This window comes from Podarcis gaigeae (genome assembly GCF_964106915.1).
Source record: "Podarcis gaigeae genome assembly, chromosome: 1".
Lineage (NCBI taxonomy): Eukaryota > Metazoa > Chordata > Lepidosauria > Squamata > Lacertidae > Podarcis > Podarcis gaigeae.
The window spans coordinates 23,070,357-23,089,783 of NC_139678.1; the positions used below are offsets into that span (position 1 = coordinate 23,070,357).

General features: G+C 41.5%; 1 protein-coding gene across 1 annotated transcript in view; it reads left to right on the forward strand.

Annotated features, from left to right (window-relative positions):
• The first annotated feature begins 901 nt into the window (after positions 1-901).
• The window catches only part of PPP4R3A (protein phosphatase 4 regulatory subunit 3A), a 31,451-nt gene continuing 12,925 nt past the window's right edge, over positions 902-19,427 (forward strand). Inside the window, exons 1-7 of the mRNA XM_083733114.1 lie at positions 902-2,495; positions 7,362-7,417; positions 8,943-9,041; positions 11,165-11,782; positions 15,438-15,515; positions 15,598-15,714; positions 16,334-16,450. Of these exons, the coding sequence (XP_083589240.1) occupies positions 2,354-2,495; positions 7,362-7,417; positions 8,943-9,041; positions 11,165-11,782; positions 15,438-15,515; positions 15,598-15,714; positions 16,334-16,450 (1,227 nt within the window). The 5' untranslated portion in view covers positions 902-2,353. The remainder of the gene's footprint in view (positions 2,496-7,361; positions 7,418-8,942; positions 9,042-11,164; positions 11,783-15,437; positions 15,516-15,597; positions 15,715-16,333; positions 16,451-19,427) is intronic.

Here is a 19,427-nt window from a genome sequence, read left to right on the forward strand (position 1 = left end):
AGCAGGAGAGGCAGAATCAGTAAATACAGAGAGGACCCGTGAGGCCGAAAGGACACCGGAACCAGAACTACGACTGAGCGAGCAGGTTGCACCAGACCAAACAGCCCCATCACAGCCAGCATCCTTGGAACACGAGCCAGAACCTGAACCCCGGACCAGGGAACACCCCAGGCCGCAACGCACACGTAGGCCACCGGCATACCTTGAGGACTACGAATGCGACCTCCCGGGCAGGACTGGAACTTAGAGGGGAGGGGTGTTATGTACTGAATTGAATAGGATCCAAACTGCAGCAGTCTGATTGGTCCTAGAACAATAGGATCCAAAAGGCAGCAGTCTGATTGGTCCTAGAACAATAGGATTCAGAATGCAGCAGTCTGATTGGTCTTAGAACAATGCAGCAGTATGATTGGTTGGCAGGAACCACCCAATCATGCTCCAGATAGAAGTGAATCCACAACCTGATTGGCTTACAGTAGAATTCCAGAATTAGCCAATCATGTGCAGCCCATTGTGTAAATAATGTATATAAAGCAGATACTGTGAGGGGACTTTCATTCATTCCTCCTCACCACTACGAGCTGAATAAAGAGCATGAAATCACTTCGCGACTCTGAGTATATTTCAGATCCCCAGAACACGTGCAGGTGGCAGAGAGACCCAGCTGTGCTTTCCCCCTCGCCTACACATGTCTTCTTTGGCACGACAAACTCCTTGTTATACCATGAATGTCACCAGAGCAGCCAACTCGCTGGGGCCCTGGGTGCCCGAGCACCCACAAAAATCCCCATGAAGGGACCAGGCACACACAAATTTCGGTGCACGCTACATGGCGCTCACGGCCCCGGGCTAAGTTCGCCCTCCTGAATGTCACGTGAGAATCAGGCTCCCTTCACGGAACTCGCTTCTCTACAGGCTGCTTCAGACGCGGCTTTTCCTACGTGTTGTTTTTCCCTCCGGGAGAGTTTCTTGCGCTTCTCGGAGGAAGGGGAGTGCAAAGTGCAAAGAAGCGCGCCTTCAGGTTGAGCCACCATCCCGAGCGGAGCCTCTGCCAGGCTGCTGGCCCTTTAAATGTTCGCCGCCGGCCCGTGCTGCCTTTCGCTCGGAGACCCCGCGCGCGCAGCGAAGAGGTGAAACCAAGATGGCGGCCGCGCCGTGACTGAGCCTTGAGACAGAAGGACACGAACGGCCAGCGCCTCAGCCACCCAGCCCGCCCACGGAAGGGCCCCGCGCCTCGGCCCGCTGCGTGGGAAGGAGCAAGAGGAGCGCCGCGGGCGACGAGGCTCGAGCCCGGGACTCGGCACCAGCGGCGGGAGCGGGAGCAGGAAGAACATGGCGGCGGAGGAGTCGGGCTGGGAGTTGAGTCGCCGCTGCTCGTGAGGGTAGCTGATGGGGGAGACCGGGCCGTGAGGCCGCCTGCGCGCCCCCGGCCCGCCCGGCCCCGCTTCCTCTCCCCGCCCACGCCCAGAGAGGCAGGCAGCGAGGCAGCAGCAGTAGCAGCACCGTCCCCCCGCCGCCGCCGGCTTAGGCCGCGGCCTCCTCTGCGAAGAAGGGGCGGCTCCGTCTCGGTCCCCTAGTCTGGCCGAAAGAAGGGGCTTGGGGCCTGGGAGCTCCGCGCACAATAGAGCCGGGCAGAGGACGAACCGGCCCGCTCTGCCCGTTGTTTCCCCCCCGCTTCGCCTTCCGCTCCCCCCTAAATACGTCTCCTCGATCTATCCTTACGGGTTTCCCTTCCCGCCGCTCCCGTGACACTTTTCGGTTTGTTTGTTTTTATTGGGGGGGGGGGAACCTGTCGGTTGCGACTAGCTGATCCCCCCGGTTACCTTTCCTGTCACCACTGATCCACCCGCTTTCTTTCTCCTCCCCGCTGCTCTGTCACTTACGCCTCCGATCTGCGCTCCGCTCCTCCACTTCTTCATGCCAGCCTGCCTTATTGGCACACCCGGTTAATTTCTACGCTTTTAGTCACCTGTGTAATTCGGGACCCTTTTCACACCCTTCTTTTAAGACCCTCCTCGTCCTTCTGTTTACCCCTCTCAACTCTGCCATTGTTACTTCCTGTTATCTCGCATCCTGCAAGGCAGTGCTGCTGCTTCACTGAAGAAGTTCTGTGTCCCCCTAAGACTTGCTTCCCTTCCCTCCTTTCCTCCCCCCCCCCCACTTTTGCTTTGGCCCCCTTTTGGGGGTGATGCAGCAGCTACTCTAGCAGTTGCCACAAAGAGGACTGTTGTGGGACACCATCTGAGACTTTTCATTCTCTTTCCTGCTCCCCTTCACTGAGGGGGGCAAAGCCCCCCCCCCCACATCAGCTCAGTCAACTATTGTAGTCCCCTGTGGTGTGACAAGAGGCAGGATGACTGATACCCGGAGAAGGGTGAAGGTTTATACACTGAATGAAGATAGACAGTGGGACGACCGAGGCACTGGACATGTGTCCTCTGGCTATGTGGAAAGGCTGAAGGGCATGTCCCTGCTAGTCAGGGCAGAGAGCGATGGTAAGTTTGGCTGAATGTGTGAACATGTGCACACCAAAAGTATTAATCCCTGTGTTCATCTTAGTAAGGTGGGAGGTGGTAATCATATCTTGGAATTGAATTTCAAGTGTTGGGTGATGTATATGGGAGTCTGAAACCAGGTAAGTATTAATCAACATATGTTGGCTATCATGACAGATGATTCCCAACAATGTGCTGTTGTTACGTACAATTGTTGCAATATTCTGCTGTAGAATATTTGGAAAAATAGACTTTGGCCACTGTGCCTAGATAAAAATTAAGTACTGATTTTGCTCCTAAAATCTTAGGATGGAAGATAATTACAAAAATTGCATTAATTTTAATGAATGTATATGCTGTCCTATAATCCTTGTTATCTCAGCAAGTGTGTGGAAAGATACTGACTTCTAATTCCTGCTTTCCATAAGAACCCATTATCTCCTTACATTCTAGAGAGAATCCATAGTTCATGTTTGTCAAACCCATGAACTATAGATTGTCAAAATTATAAGTTGAAAAACACACTTTTTTAACATGATTGCTGTGGTGAGATTCTTTGTGAAAGCATATGAATAATTTCTTTATGATAAATTAAGTTTCAGGATCTGCCTTGTGTATCTGCTCAAAGTAAATAAAAAATTTTTTCCTTCAGGTTTTAGGCCAACAAAAGAAGTACAAATCAGTTGGGGAACACTTAATAGCAATTTGGAAGTTGAGTGAATCCAGTGTGTGCTGCAGTATATACAAGCGGTCTTAAATTCTATTTCATCTTTAACCACATTTTTTCCCTTCCTATTATTGATTTGTTTTTAGCTTGATAGTGGCCCTTTTAGGTTGGTGCCGAAAAACATCATCTTTGTCTTTTGAAACTAAGTAAAAATGAAAGTAGACTAGCTGGGGGGAAACCCCTAACAAATAAATGGAACTGATTTTCAAGAGAGCAGTGAGACTTGCTGATAAGTTTGTGCATAATATTTCAGTCTTGCAGCATTATCCTTTCCATATTTACTGTTAATTCAACCCCATTGATAGTGCTGGATTCAACTTACCTGGTTAGTTCAAGGACTCCCACTAGTGCAGTGGGACTGCACACACACACACCCGCCAAGCCCCCCCCCCCAAAAAAAAAATCTGTTCTGGGGCAAGTGCTTGTACTTACGGAACAATTGTACTAGCACAATGTTGAATTCTACCCGTAGACTCATACCATTAGTTACACTAAGTTTGCGTGTTAACTCAGGGAATCTTTGTGACTGATTAGAACTTAATATTCTTAGTTGATTTATCAAAAGTGTGCCTCAAATTATCTTAGTCTGGAAGTCCATTTTCCAAACTTTAGAAATGAAGTAAAATGCAATTATTTTATTTCTTAATATTACTTTTAAACTTTTCAGACTTTAAAATACACGTAGGTCCCGCTTACCAAACACAATGCATTCTGTGAAATCATTGATTAGGCATGATTAGGCAAGCATTCACATAACTAGTCTATAATTTCCTATGGAAATTCTAATGTGGGATTTGTTTGCTCCCCACCCCCACCCCAATGGTTTCTTCCTGAAATGGCTGTAGCCAATCAGCAATCAGATAAGTGAATCTGTGGAGTGTATAGAAAGGTTTGGGTGTAATTATTTTCATGGGGACATGAATTTTCAGATAGTGAGCATGCAGATAGTAGGGGCAGTGTGTAAAATAATGTCAATGAAATGTAAACATTTATATGGATATTGTGGAAGTTTTACTGATTGTACACAAGTCGTGCTTCGTGATCTGCAAGCTGAACCTAGTCCAGTTGCATCTCAGATGATGAGCTGTTTTGTTGTCCTAGACAAGCAGCAGAAACAGGAAACTTACCATGCCACTAGCAGGCAGCAATATATGGCTGATGGGCTGAGTTTGGTGGGGTATGTCACAATTTTTGCCCCTACACAGCATTCTGGAATAGGCACTTTGGAGATTAAGTAGAGAGCTTTCTCACTCCCAATCTATTGCTTTGTAATTATTTCTAGAATTTCTTGTTCAGCTTTGCTTTATGTTTTCTGTTGCCATATTAATATTTTTATGTCTCTTGCTGTGCACCACACTTATTCTTTGAATAAGAAAGTTATAGACATAGGACCTGGTAGAAAGTGATAGATAGGACCTAGTATCTGCATCTCTAGGGAGTAAAAAGCAGTAAGTATACCATAGTGTTGTAGTCTCTCCAAATTGAAGACAGGCAAATTGGTGACAAAGGCAATGGGAGGTTCTGGTACTTGGGATACGAATCATGTGGTATTAACAAAGCTCCCCACCCACCCACTCACATACCAGGTATATACGCTGCATCACAGGATCTACTGCCATTAGGAGTGTTTGGGGGAAAACCATGCAAATGGCCTAAGCCACATGGCTGAAATAGTCAAGCAGATTTCAGCAGCATGGAATTTCACCATGCTCAGTTGTCTACCCCAGTGCTAGCAAAGTGATGAGAGCCAAGATAAGGCAATGTGGAGAAGGGGTAAGGAGTATAGTACTAGCCATACTAGATCAGGTCAATAGCCTATATATTTGTATATATGCTTTGACATTGACTTGAATGATATATTGTCAAGGGAGTTTAAAATGTACACCCCAGATAAGGCTTTCTTCTAAGCAAAAATGGCCAACATATGTGGGCAACTTGATTCTCTGGGAAGCCAGAAATATCTCATTTCTCCTCTGCAACACACACATATTTTTGGCAGCATGATAAAACTGGAATGAAAGGAAAGCCTATTTTTTATTGCATTTTTCCTTCCATTATTATTATATATTTATTTATACCCCACATTGACAAGGACTCACTTACTGTGACACTTTTCCCACTTACTGTATAGTCATTTTCCTGTGCAAATCTGTGCATGTCTACACAGAAGTTTACTGAGTTCATTGGGGCTTACTCCCATGTAAGTGGGTATAGGATTGTAACCTGTGAATATTGCAAATATCTCTCTAATCTCTTAAACTACTGTACAGTATATGAGGTAGATTTAGTGGCACTTATACACTGTTGGGCAAATAACATATATCCTGTCTGTTTTCCAACCCACCTGTTTCTTATGTTAAAAGAAGAGGACAAACATGTTTTTAACATTAGTCCATATTATTCCCTGGTGAAATCTTTCCATGCCCTTAAATCAATTTTATTGAACACCTGTTATCTCAGTGAACTAAGGCAACAGCCACAACTAAACACAATATATTTGGTAATAGTGTTAATCATTTAACCATTAACTTAGTAACTGAAAAGTAGACTCCTACTAACTGAAATTTGTGGAAGAGATGAGTTTAAAAGGTAACTTTCAGGTACCTGTTCCATTTGTTCAGTCAGTTAACTCTAGGAGAATATTCTCTGCACTCTCCTGGGATGATAAACAAGAGACTTGGTCTATGTAGGGAACAAAAACTAGGCACTGTATCTTTCTTTCTTTTTTAACTATTTCAGGCATTTAAGAAGTGTTGAATCATCAGCTGCTTTTACATTTTAATGGTACTGCTTCTCTCTCTCCCCCCCCCCCCGGCAGTAATAACTCAGTATTTGAACTGTAAACTTTTTCTACCCTTCAGATGTGTCCTCTGAAGTAGGTTTCCTTTGGCTTCAGCCATACACTACTTCTTCCTAGTTGCTGAATGCTTGAATTCGTTACTTTTAACCCATTGCCATGATTAGTTATAGATCTGTACGTGCAGGTAATACAGAACCTTAATGCAACAGTTTGTTTCTCCTACTGCTATTGATGTGGTTCATATATAATACAAAGCCAAACTATGGCTTTTTGCAATGCATGAACATGCAGGTTTCTGATGAATAAATCACAACTGCTTTGCTCTTCCCCTGGTCCTGGTGCCACTGCTGCACTGCTATGAGCAAAGCCATGGTTTGACATGTAAACCAAAACTTGGTTACAGCTTCTGGTTTCTCTGGAGTGAGAGAAATCCTGAGCCTGTGTGCTGATGATACACTAACCCAAACTATGACTTAGCTCACATAAGTGCAGATGCAAAGTGTTTGTACTAAGCCATGGATTGGCTTCACATTGCATGCAAACTGATTTGGATTTTTGGATTTCTGTGTTCGCATTGTCTAACTAGACCAGAACAAATCTAAATCAGTGTCTTCAGCTGGGCTGGGGGAGGGCCGAATCTGTATTTCATCACAAAAATTCTGGAAGCTTGATAATGGCACCTAGAAATTTGAAATTGTTCAGCCTATAGAAAATAGAAATACTTACCAGCCCTAGAGTCCAGTACAAAAGTGGAGTGTAATATATGCAGGACCTTTTAGGAAGGTTGCAATAAGCTAGCCTTGCTTTATTTCTGTGGCTAGTTGGCTACCACTCTTTCATAGTATAGCAACCTTTCTATTACCCATCTTGAAAGGTTTTACAGAAGGCATGATTTGTATGGTTTATGCCTGTTTCCTTTCCAGAATGTTTTAATACCTTGAAACCTTCTTTGAGGGAGAGGAAGTGTGTTTTGATATTAACCTAGGAAAGTTTGCTTTGCACAGTTGAGTCTTAGAAAAATCAATATAACACTAAGTAACCGCTTTTAATTAAAATTATATATTACAGGATTTCATTGCTTGATAATCATTAGAACGGCCTTCACCAACTGGTGTCCTTCTCATTTTTTGGGATGTGTGCATTGATAGGAGTTGTAGTTCACAAGATCTGTAGGACACCAGGATGGCGAAGGTTGCTTTAGAGAACTGTTTGCAGAATCAGTAACCATTTCTTCACAGGAATAGTTGCGAATGATTATCTTCAGTTTGCTTTGTATAGATCATATAAATGCTGCTTTATTTCTAGGGGAGGAAATAAAACACTTTCCCCTTCTTTTTAGGTTCTCTTCTTCTGGAGTCCAAAATCAATCCTAATACTGCTTACCAGAAGCAACAGGTAACAATTTAGTCAGCTATCTTTCCCAGCGTAGGAAATGTTTGGTGGAAATATGACAGTTGGGTCTGCCAATTTTAAGGTGCTTTCAGGCTGTCGTTGCTTGGGTTATGAACTGCTGCTGTGACCCAGAAGTTATCTGTTGATGCTTCACTAGCAACAATGTAACAGTAACATGGTAATTGTTTGTGTCTCCAGCTTAATCTAACAGTTCAGTTACCATAGAACCTTTTGATGTATGGCAGTTTTCCAGAATTCCTTATATCATTCCTCTGTACAATAGTCTTGTGAGTTAGGTACTCTTGAGTGTAATGAATACAGTGAAGTCTAGTGAACTTCACATTAAACTTAACAGATCAGCTAACACAATAAAAAAGCTGTACCCAAAAAGTTGTCAGGAGATTTTTGGACTGATTGACAAACCAAATAGTAACCAATTGCTTGGATAAATTGTGATTCACCAATGGGTTCTTAGGGAACACCTATTGCAGGACCATCCATACCAAATTACTAGTAGATCACCAATGTAACACTGTCTTTTAAGTAGCATCTAAGGAACTGTATGCTTCTCAGTCAGATTACCCAAGTAAGGCTGCAGTCAGAATAATGTATACTCAGAAGTAAGTCCCATAGAAATCAGTGGGGCTTGTTGCCAGGCTAGTAGGATTACAATTGCAGTCTCAGCTAGTAGACAATGTAGGGCAGTCCTGTAAATATAAAGATTTTGTGGATTTTCAAGAAATGTGCAGCGAAGGGCCTTGTGAAAAGTTCATTAAGAACATAGCAGTCATTTATTAGTCTCTGTGATCTTATGGGTTGGTGACTGATTAAAAAACAGGAAATATCATATGAATGAATGAATGCTGTAGGGAAAAAAGCAAATGGAGATAATAGGAAAAGAGTGGAAAATTAAACAACAAATAATGCCATTACCAAAGTTGATGTTGTGTATATTTGAAATGTGTGCATGCAGTTTAAAACCCTTGGGAAATTGTTAAAAGGATGCATAAAGGCTGCTAAAATTATCAGATGGATGAATTGTTTTATGAAGAGAGTCTAAAATACAATACAGATGGGAGTGTGGTTATTGGTGATAAAAAGTGAATAAGAAATATTATTTATGAAAGCTGGCTTTTAATCAAAATGAGAATGTAGCAGATGTGACAACCATAATTTCATGCAAAGCATGACATAACACAATGTTGCCCTATAAAATTCATCTACTTGCCAAAATATACATGATGTTTTAGATCCAGCAGCCATAGTTTGCTCAGTGGCAACTGTATCTCATATGCTAAAAACACCTCCAGCGTGCCGTGCATGTGACTTTCTTTGCAGTGGCTTGCTATCCATTGACAATCCAATATGGGAAATTTTAGTTTGTGTTTTTTGTTGTATTAAGAGTAATATGCAAGTGAAACACTTTGCTTTTTTATCTCAAACGTTATTGGATCAAATAATTCATCTTTAGAAAATGTTCTGTAGTGTTAAATATAGCTTAACTAAACACAACTCTTAACTTTTAAAGGACACACTGATTGTGTGGTCTGAAGCAGAGAACTATGATCTGGCACTTAGCTTTCAAGAAAAAGCTGGATGTGATGAAATATGGGAAAAAATATGTCAGGTAAGTTTTCCCTCTCAAATATTTAAATATTTGTTCCATTTGCAATATTAAGTGAATATTTCCTTCACCATTTCCTTCAGAAGCATCCAGATTATTTAAAACCTGAAATGTGTGTAGTGCATATTCAGACTTCCATTCAAACTAACAAATGGGCTAACTAAACAAGAGGGCCAAATACCTACAACTCCTGATTGTCAGCAACTATGAAAATGAAAATATTTCACTGCTGTAGAACACTGGGAAATCAAAAATTATTGTAAACCTTGCCATTAGGAAGGTAGTAAGATAGCAATAGCAAAAGTAGAATTAAATTGGTGCCTTTGCACTTAACAGATGGGTTTTTCATCAAGTGGATACAGTGGTGCCTTGCAAGACGAAATTAATTCGTTCCGCAAGTTTTTTCTTCTTGCAAGTTTTTCCCATAGTTTTTCCTATGGTTTCCCATAGGAATGCATTGAAAATCAATTAATGCGTTCCTAGGGAGACCGCCTTCAGACCAGGTTCTGAAGGCTGGCGGTGGGAAGAAAAGCCCTTCTCCCGCCGCCAGCCTTCAGAAGAGTTCCCGCAGGGCTGCCTAGGCTGCGGATAGCAGCCTGCTGCCCGGTGTGCGGGGCAGACATCTGCAACTTTGGGGAGCCCTGCAGGACTTCCCCGTAGGGCTCTCCAAGCTGCAGATAGCAGCCTGCTGCCCCACACGAGAGGCGCTCTTCTTCAGAGCGCCCCTCGCGCGGGGCAGACATTCGCAGCTTGGGGAGCCCTGCAGGACTTCCCCACAGGGCTCTCCAAGCTGCGGATAGCAGCCTGCTGCTCCACACGAGAGGCGCTCTTCTTCAGAGCGCCCCTCGCGCGGGGCAGACATCTGCAGCTTGGGGAGCCCTGCAGGACTTCCCCGCAGGGCTCTCCAAGCTGCGGATAGCAGCCTGCGGCCCCACACGAGAGGCGCTCTTCTTCAGAGCGCCCCTCGCGCGGGGCAGACATTCGCAGCTTGGGGAGCCCTGCAGGACTTCCCCGCAGGGCTCTCCAAGCTGCGGATAGCAGCCTGCTGCCCCACACGAGAGGCGCTCTTCTTCAGAGCGCCCCTTGCACGGGGCAGACATTCGCAGCTTGGGGAGCCCTGCAGGACTTCCCCGCAGGGCTCTCCAAGCTGCAGATAGGGGCAGCAGGCTGCTATCCGCAGCTTGGAGAGCCCTGCGGGGAACTCTTCTGAAGGCTGGCGGGGGAGAAGGGCTTTTCTTCCCACCGCCAGCCTTCAGAACAGCCTTCTGAATGTTGGCGGTGCGGAGGAAAACCTTCCTCCCACCGCAAGTCTTCAAGACAGGTCCGGGGACAGAGGAGAAGTGCTGATCAAAAGTCCTTTTGCAAGCACAAGAGCATTTCATTGTTTTTATTTGTTAAATTTCTCTCCTACCCTTCCTTCCAAAGGAGCTTGAGTTGAATTCTACCCATACAGTTAATTTGGAGTAGCAAGAGTATTTGTACATAAGTATGGAGGGCAGGATTGGCAAGATGGCCCAGTTTAATTCGTAACAATAGCCCTGACCAGAGTGTGGATAACTAGGTGGCAGTTGCCCAGGGCGGTACTGTTTGCATTTTATTTTAATGTGCTGCCCTTCATCAAAAGAGATTCTTGGGTGGTTTATTAAAAATGATGCTAATACATTCAAATAGAAAAACCAAATATTAGTAGGCAAGCATTAGCTAGGTAGGAACAGTCCTCTAAAATATTCAGGCTCATATTCTATAGTGTTGATTAGAGGCTGAACTTAGTATTGTGAAGCAAAAAAGCTCACTTCAGTTTTTAGTCTAAGATAACAATATCTGAAGACAAACCTGGAGCTGCTTGCATTGTGATGCTTAGCTGCCATGGTATGGACTTTTCCGAAACTAGAACTTTCTCCCACCTGGTTGGTTCTTGTATATTTTTTTCCAATACCTGATATTCAAGGTTTAATATTTGGTTTTACCCATTTCCACTGGACTGGGTACAGTTCCCTTTTCTCTGCGATATTGTTTAAGATAAATATATGGTAATAGTGCTTGGATTGTCTGCATCTCTATATAGCTGTAGGCATCTGGCTGTGAAAGCTGAAGAGGTCCCCTTTGGTTTTCTCTCACTTTAATAGGTTCAAGGGAAAGACCCTTCAGTGGACATTACTCAGGATCTGGTGGATGAATCTGAAGAGGAACGCTTTGATGATATGTCATCCCCAGGTCTAGAGTTGCCATCTTGTGAATTAAGTCGACTAGAGGAAATTGCAGAACTTGTGGCATCTTCGCTACCTTCTCCATTGCGGCGAGAAAAACTTGCTCTAGCGCTGGAAAATGAGGGCTACATTAAAAAGCTCTTAGAAATTTTTCATGTGTGTGAGGACTTGGAAAACATTGAAGGACTACACCATTTGTATGAAATTATTAAGGGAATCTTCCTTTTGAATAGAACTGCACTTTTTGAAGTAATGTTTTCTGAAGAATGTATAATGGATGTAATTGGATGCCTAGAATATGATCCTTCTTTATCACAGTCACGGAAACACAGGGAATTTCTGACAAAAACTGCAAAATTTAAAGAAGTTATTCCAATATCTGATCCAGAATTGAAACAAAAAATACACCAGACGTACAGAGTACAGTATATTCAAGATATGGTTCTACCTACTCCTTCGGTGTTTGAGGAAAACATGTTATCAACTCTTCATTCATTCATCTTTTTTAATAAAGTAGAAATAGTTGGTATGTTACAGGTAAGTCAGAAATTATTTTCTTTAATCTTGGATGTTGTGCAGATTGAATGTTGTTTCTATCTAGATTTCCTTGTTTGGAGCCTGCTGGCAAACCTGGGGCATTTCATGTACCTGGAAGATGCAGTCTGGGATACTGGGTCTTACAGTTTGGCTCCTGTTAATTGGTTTAATTAAAAACTCAAACACTGAATTTTTAATGAATTTTGAGTAACTTCTAAACTCTTGAACATAGTGATGTAAAATTTTGCTGGTAATTTATCAAATTGCACCTCTGCATTCCCTGTGAATATCACGCAAATACTTAGCACTAAAAGGCCAGTGGAAGGAAACAGACCTAGATGTCTGATAAGTGACAGAATCCATCCTCTTAGAAGGGGCTCCCATTCCTGCAAATTTGATTCAGTTCTGTTTGAATATGTTAAGATACAAATGCATTGTGATTTTTCCCAATGGGTAATACAGTAAAGTAAATCTTTGTTTACAAAATAAAGGAACCCTAAAAAGTAGGAATGAAACAAAACATTGCATGCCCACAAACCAAAATGAATCCAAACTTTTTTTGTTTTTTGCAGAGCCTTGGTGTTTGTTAATTATATGGTTTCAGGGGATGTTGAGAACTGCAGAGGCCCAAGAAGCTGAAGGGAAACAATTTCTGTTTTAAAATGAATTGTAACTTTTAATAGGTACCGTTTCATAGCGCCGAAACTGCTGTAGTATGTAGTGAAGTCAGGTGTTCTTGATATGCCAGGAAAGCCCAAATTACACATCAGAAATTACATCATACTGTACTTCTTTGTTGGTCAGTGCTAAGTTAGACAATTTCTGATCTATTGTGGGGGTTGGGGTTGGGGGGGAGCATTGTGTATGCTTTGAATACTTTAGGTTTTGAGTTTTTTGGGTTTGCAAAGGGCACTGTAATTGGGGGACGGGGAGAGTACACCTAATGGGTAAAATGAATGGATGCCACATGTGAATATTTAGGAATTAAAAGCTGTAACCCATGAACATTAGAGTCTTTTAATACTGGATTACAAGGCACTACCATATGGTAAATTTGCTCTTGTGTGAAAACTCGGTGATTCTGTGGTTCTGTTGCTTTTTAATTATTAGCTTGGGTAAAGTTGGAGATAATGAGCTAATCATATTTACTGAAATTAGCAAATATTTCAAAGAATAGGAGGAATATTTCAGGTAATAAAATGCAGTTTAAGGCCTGATGTAAAGTTTTGTGCATTAGAAAGAAGAAGAGTTAAAATGCTACGGCTATAGTGCATAACAAACTAAACTTTTTAAAGAGTTGCTAATATAACTTTAAATATCAGTATGTGATACTGTGGTGCAAAGGGGCCAGATTTGGACAATTTTGACTATATTAACAGGAACATTAATGCTTATGCATTGTACAACTCGTGAGTCAGTAAGACTGCATTTGAAATAGTACAAATTTTGTGTGCTCATTTCAAGCGGAAGTATGCAAAGGTAAGTATAGAAGGCAGCTTTTATTGTGAAAACATTAAGATGCTAAGTATAGCTGTCCTACAGAAGTAGAGAGGTTTGGAAGAAATGTTTTAACTTTTGCGAACAGAAAAAGAAGAGTAGAAGCGAGCACCGTTCGTAGGATGCTCCTGCTTTAGGTAGTGGAAGACGTGATTGTTGCTGGTTGCTTTTTCACCCTGCAGCCTCCCGGAAAACTGTTCCAGAGGGTTGAGGACCCTTCAGAAGAGCATAGGTGGTGACATGGGCCTGGAAAGGGAACTGCCTCCTACTTTCTTAAATGGAGAATCTCCATTCACTCTCAGTCATGGGAGCCTACACAGAAGGGAAACTCTGAATCCAACCCAATTAACTGATAATCATATTTTTTATCATAACTACATGGTGCACATGAAACACTCCTAATTCTGTACTATTTGGGAGCTGGCTTTTGATGATCTGAGCTAAGCTTCTGAGTAGTAATAAATTTTAAGTATGCTTTTCATAGGTACATTTTTAAAATATTGATATACATCTAGCCTTGGGAATGGGCTAGAGGTATATGAAGCCTTATTTATTTATTTAACTAACTAACTAACTAACTAACTAACTAACTAACTAACTGCCCTATACCTCTAGATTGCAGGGCAGTTCACAACATAAATTGCTACCTGTTCGTGGCAGGGGGGTGGGGAAGTTCTTTGCTTGGAAAAAGTGAATGTTGTAAACACCTTTTCATCAATTGATCATTGAATGTTAAATCCAAGATGTATGGGTGGTATTCAACTAAGTTTTACTTGGTAGACCTGTTGAAATCAACTTATGCTCATTAATTTAACACCACCCTTTGTTAACCAAAAATAAATAGTTAAAAATCATGAGGATAAACTGGGAATCACTTACGATACAATTGCTATGTCTGTTAATACAGAGCTTGCAACCTAGACTTTGTTTCAAACACACATAATGTGCATTTACATAGAGTGCAGTGGGTGATTGTTAGCATTTATCAGTGGTGAGATATGTACTTAACAAACTACTATAGTTGAACCTTGTCACTTTTAAAGTTTTGTCCTAGTGGACAGGATAGCTAGCAGTGCTTGATTGTTAGGTCTTATGGCTATTTCACCTATTTTTTGTTGTTGTTGCTGCTGCTGCTGCTGTTATTGTTATTATATTTAATTTGTACCCTGCTCATCTGGCTGGGCTGCCCCAGCCACACATACAAAAACACAATAAAACATTAAACATTAATAGTAACAATCTGATCCAGTATAAAAAGTCACAATAACTTTAAAATAAACAACCTATATCAAATAAAGCAATATTCAATAATCCATTAGAATCTAATAGTAAACAGTTTATTAATATTTAGCAACTATTTCTATGTAAAAAAAGCACACTTGTTCCATGAAGTATGACTTTTAGTGTCCAGGTAACATGGATGGGCTAACTAATACATACAAAGGCTTTCTAATCTGGTTACTTGGGGGATGGAGAGGAATTTTTTTATATTGTCATCACATTCATTTCCTACAAGAGATTGGTGCAATAATGCCTTATTCACATGAACCTGAAACTGCTTAGAACGTGTGTTTATCAGAAGAGCAAAATTCTACTTATGTCTACTGTGCCTACCTTGCCCTTTGTGCATTGGCTCTTAAGTTGTACCTGTCCAGATTTAAACACAACATATTAACAAAGATGCGAGGGGAAGAAGTGTGATACTACTTCCTATTACGTAGGTTTATGTGCGAGTGGTGTACAATTTGTTATGGAGTCATTTGTTATGGAGTGTATGGAGTCATTTTGGGGGGCTTTGACTTTGACTTAGGCTGTGTAAGCTCACTTGCAAAGGCTAGGAAAAATGTGGTATTAGATGGGAAATATTCTGTCATTTTCTGTAGACAATGTGAATATTTGATTTCTACCATCAAGACAATTCTTTTTTACATTTTGCACAAGTAATTGGGTGAATGAAACATTTGCATCTGAAGTCAGTGGGAGTTTGCCCTTAAATCAAGTTTTGCTTTATATTATTGTTAAAGACAACGTGTACCAGTGAGGCGTAGCTTTGTCCCTTCAAATGATCTGATTTGTAACTGGTGTGTTTGGTTGGGGAATATATTATAGACCTTTAGTGTCAATTTGTATTTCTAAACATAACATTGATATATTATAGGAAGATGAAAAGTTTTTGACAGACCTGTTTGCACAACTTACAGATGAAGCTACAGATGAGGAGAAAAGACAAGAATTGGTAAGTGTTTTGAAATGAGCTTAGTGAGGCAATTGCTGCATTCTGTTTCTTGGTGAATAAAGTATTGTTTTCTGTGTTTCAGGTAAACTTTCTTAAAGAGTTTTGTGCATTTTCTCAAACATTACAACCTCAAAACAGAGATGCTTTTTTCAAAACATTGTCTAATATGGGCATTCTTCCAGCACTAGAAGTCATCCTAGTAAGTTTGCAAAGTTTACTTCTAAACTTGTATGTTCTTCATTGGGGCATTTTTGAGGAAGAATTCCATGTAGCACTGTGTCAATCATTCCATCAGGGCAAGCATTTTGCATTGCCAGAAGGAGCAATCCCCCCTTCTGTGTGTTGTGGTGGTGCTTCTCCTGACACATCTGAGCTATTTTGTTTTGTTTTTGGCTGGGGGGCAGGGGGGTCCACTGCACAAGTGCAAATCCTTGTATGGGCTTTCCACTGATGGGACTCATTAGCTGAATTCTTCCCATAGTCTGGCAATTAACTTTTTATGTACCATTTTGGGATACTACATTATCTAGAAAAACCATGTAGTTTTTTATATATCCTGTCCTGTCATACTCCAGGTAGGGGAATGGAAGAGGGCAGCACCAAAGCATAGGCAAAGCATCAGAAACCATACTGGGCGGTTTAATCAGGTACACAAAACGTGCAAGAGGTTTTGGTTTCAACCTTCCTTGGGGACAAAGAATATTATAAAATAGACTTCTTTAGTAAGGCTTTTTGTCTCAAAAGTGAGCTAATTAAAACAATGAAAAGTTTTAGACTACCTTTCTACTATAGTTACATAACTTGTTTTTTAAATGCAGGGTATGGATGATGCACAAGTGCGAAGTGCAGCTACTGATATATTCTCATATTTGGTTGAATATAACCCGTCTATGGTACGAGAATTTGTCATGCAGGAAGCTCAACAGAATGATGATGTAAGTAGGGGGCTCTTACCATTTTCAAAATTACATTTCCATTAGTAAAGTATGACAGTGAAGTATTTCAACAACTGAAGCTTGGATAGATGCTTCAGTATTCTTTTACTGATGTGTAATTGTGTTAACCCAGGCAGTTTTCTCACAGATATGTTACTGGCTTCTGCAAACCACAGTTTGCACATTAGGAGCCGGTCTTGGAAGTTTGTAGTCTCTTCCTTTTGCCTCTTGAGCCTAAATATCCCTCTTGCTTGCCATGTCAGCTTTTACCATGGTTCAGAGTTACCTCTGCGTTGGCACTAATTACCATATATACTCGAGTATAAGCCAACTTTTTCAGCACATTTTTTATGCTCAAAAAGCCCCCCTTGGCTTATACTCGAGTGGGGGTCCTTTCGGGTAGCTGCTTCCTCTTCTGCCTTTGCCACTGTTTGTGGCGGAGGAACGAACACCCCGAAAGCAGCCCTTTAGGGCTGCTTGTTCTTCCTCCACCACTGCCACCACCACCAGGTTTGTGGTGTGGTAAACTGACTTATACTTGAGTCAATATGTTTTCCCAGTTTTTTGTGGTAAATATGGTAATAATGATACTAAGCAAATTTCCTCTAAACCTTTATTTGCAAGTCCTGCCTTATAACCCCAGGTTTATTTGGAAATGCTAGTTGCCATTAACCATGGTTAGCATTGATACAGATATTAAATTGTCTTGTAAACATTTCTGCTCCCCCCCCCCCCAAAGAGAAGCTGGCAGAGGAGGAACCGCGCACCCTAGTTCTGGGAGCCTGCTTCTGGGAGCTTCTTGTGGAGAACATGTGACAGCATTGTTAAAACTACTGCACTGGCTGCCAAGGTTCAAAGTTCTTGTACTAATTTACAAAGTCCTGAACAAATTAGTTCCAGTGTATCTCAGGAATCTCTTGAACCCCTTATATCCCAGCCCAATTGCTGAGATCATCTGCATGTCGTTGGTTGTTCCCCAAGTTGGTGAGGCACATTTGACAACGATGAGAAACTGAGTCCTTAGTGTCTTCAGCCCAGTCCTTTGAATACCATTAGAGATTTGACAGGCACTTTCTGTGCCAACTTTTAAATGCCTGGTGAAAACTATTCTGCCAATAATACAGTGGTACCTTGGTTTTCGAGTGTCTCGGAAGCCGAACCCTTCGGAACCTGAACGCTGAAAACCTGCAAGTAATTGCTTCTATTTTCAAACATGCCTCGGAAGTCAAACCATTTCCGCTGCATTTTTTTCTTTTTTCTCCATTGACTTTGCCAACCGCCCTTTGTGCTTTGGTTGTCAAACGTTTTGGAAGTCGAACGGTCTTCCGGAACGGATTATGTTTGACAGCCGAGGTACTGCTGTACATCCTTCCACAAGGGTTAATTGATATGTTTTTAACATTTTAATGGTTTTATTGTATGGTTTTTATGTTTTATTGTTGTAAACTGCTCTGATATATATTCTATGACATAGTGATATATGAATATTTTTATAAATAACTAAAAAGCAGTAAAACCTCATTCTTCATACAAGTGCAGAGGGCTGCTGGAAGAAGAGAGGAGCATCCTCTGTTTCTGTACTTGGTGCTCTACTGCATGCACTGTGTAGAAATAGGAGGAGGAACAGAGTTCCACGTTTCACCTCTAGCTGCCACAGTCCACATACATATAATTTCTTGTTGTATGTGGTGACCATGCAAATGATGATATGCAGAGTCTGTTTTAAAATACGGTTAAAGCCAGCTGGTTAAAGCCAGCAAGGGAAAGGAGATTCACTTCAGAGAACTGAGAGTGGCGGAAAGTAAACCAGAGTTTTGTCCCTACTGGGCCAACGTCTGAGGACTGATTCACACTTTCCACTGATAGCCTTTATTTGGATACAGAAACCACTGTAGAGAAATCACTCTTAAGTGCGTCCCTAGGTAAAACTTGTGTGGAGAAAAAAAAAACCCCTGAAAATGATAGCATGAAGCAGCTCCAGGTCTGTGAATATAACTATGCACAAGTCATATACATGATTATTTTTGATAACAGTATTTCTTTGGATGATATAGTTTTGTTTTTCCATTAATATATTAAATTTTTGAATATGTTTAATAGAAGTTTTTATGTTGAATTGTTTTGCTTTTTTTTAAAAAAACACCATTCAATAAAATCTCTAAAGTGATGTCAGCTGAATTGAGAGATTGATATATAGTATGTTAGATCCCAGAATATATTTTTAAAACAGCAGTAGCAATTGAGTGTTTCTATAAATAGGATGCAATTTTCTTATAGTATGTAGTAAAGAGCATTTAGTAGCTAGTGATTATGCCATACCACCTCAAAAGGCTGTAGCATAGTGTATGTCCAAGGATCTTCCCATAACATTCAATGATACTGCATACTATACAACCAAGGCAAAGGTTTAGGACGAAATATATAGTTACATGAAAGCAATCATTTTTATATAAGCCAACTTTTAGCAGTAGATCCTACTCTGTTGGGTTAGATGTAAAGGTGTTTTGTGTGGGTGGAAACTTCCATTTGCTCACACAAGGTGGTGCCCAGAATTCTACCAGGTTCCCCCTCCTGTTGCAGCTTCCCCAACTCATCCCTTGCTGATCCAGAAGGTCCCGTGACCTTTTGCACACCAGTTTTTAAGGGCCACTGCGGGACTGTTCCTGGGAAGAAAGGTGGCAGTAAAGCTCCATAGTGCTTCTCTAGACCCAGACCCTTTTCTGTGTTAAAACTTGCAATAAAACTTGCAGCTAATACTTTACCTTTTAAAAAGAGACCAAAATATGAAGGGGGGAAATCAGTCTCTCCCACTTACTTGGTTTTCTGTATGTTTAATAGAGCTTCTGAACATGATTTTGGTTCTGCAGTTGTTCAGTGACTGTGGACCATCTTTAGTGGCACTGAGTGGTTTGATTTTCTCCATGTGCATGTCCCTCTTGCCTCCCTCACAGAGCAAGTGCTGGAGAGAAATTATTGC